The sequence below is a fragment of the Austrofundulus limnaeus genome, unplaced genomic scaffold (assembly GCF_001266775.1).
Source record: "Austrofundulus limnaeus strain Quisiro unplaced genomic scaffold, Austrofundulus_limnaeus-1.0 Scaffold825, whole genome shotgun sequence".
Classification (NCBI taxonomy): Eukaryota; Metazoa; Chordata; class Actinopteri; order Cyprinodontiformes; family Rivulidae; genus Austrofundulus; species Austrofundulus limnaeus.
Genome location: NW_013953227.1, coordinates 56,900 through 57,979, shown reverse-complemented (window position 1 = coordinate 57,979; position 1,080 = coordinate 56,900). Strand labels below are relative to the sequence as shown.

At 43.7% G+C, this 1,080-nt stretch overlaps 1 protein-coding gene across 4 annotated transcripts in view; it reads right to left on the bottom strand.

Moving 5' to 3' along the window:
- LOC106532743 (SLIT-ROBO Rho GTPase-activating protein 1) overlaps positions 1-1,080 on the bottom strand; it is a 30,074-nt gene that overhangs the window by 21,401 nt on the left and 7,593 nt on the right. For all 4 annotated transcript variants that reach the window (XM_014028863.1, XM_014028862.1, XM_014028865.1 and 1 more), the window contains one exon: positions 261-456. In XM_014028863.1, the coding sequence (XP_013884317.1) occupies positions 261-456 (196 nt within the window). The remainder of the gene's footprint in view (positions 1-260; positions 457-1,080) is intronic.

The window sequence follows — 1,080 nt, the reverse complement described above, 5'->3', positions numbered from 1 at the left end:
TCACAGCGACATACGTCGCAGCCAACTGATCCAATCATTTTAAACTTCAGCAGAGGCCACGCCTCCTGCAAGAAATTGATTCTTTATGCATCAAGTCCAGACCCTCGTAGAAGCAAAGTGAAGGACAGGGTCTGGTTTAAACCAGGCTAGATTTTTGTTGTCCCATGCCTTTTTTGTGCAGAGTTTGACAGCAGATCCAAACCACCCAAAGTTATCTGAATAACGGACTCGCAGCTGCAGGACAACAAACACAAACATACTTGTATTGCTGATGATCCTTTGTGCTGCGTGTTTTGGCCATGAACCGCTCCGCCAGCTTCTCCAGGTTYCTGGAGTATTCCGTCTCGATCTCGGACTTCTTCCTGAAGAAGTCCTGCAGGTCCTGGAGCAGCTGGACCCGCATCTCCGTCTGCTGCTCCAGACAGCGCTGCTGCTCCACCAACTGGGTCCGCACATCTGCAACACAAACCCGGAAAAATCATCTTTCATCTGAAGATTAAACCAACGATTGATTTAACGTCAGCGGCCGTGACGGGCGGGYGATCATGTAATTCTGCTTCTGTTCTCAGAAAATAATCATTTGACGTTGTTTACTGTACACYTGATTAACTTTCGGTGTCTGATCCAAGATGGCCGCCACAGCTAATCCACTTCAGCAAACAAAAATGGCTGCCAGTCAGCTAATGTTGCAGATACTGAGCTAAAATGTAGTGCGTTAGCAGCCGAAAGTCATCGCCAACATTTACCCTGAGCTAAGAACAAATGTGAGATCTTTGTTTAGAACCTGGGGATGTTAGTTGTTTCACTATAATGACATAATTGTGATTTTTAATGATAATATTGATTTTAGGTGACATCATTTTGTGTTTTTGCTTCATAATTTTTGATAAACCTGCAGATTTTCTTATAAAATGTTACACTTTTTTTGTAATTTGCTTCTTTATTTTGTTCATCTTTACAAATGAAGGCTGTCTGTTTGTCGCTGATGGAGTCACCTTGGACTAGATCCTACACACACACACACACACACACACACACACACACACACACACACACACACACACACACACACACACACAC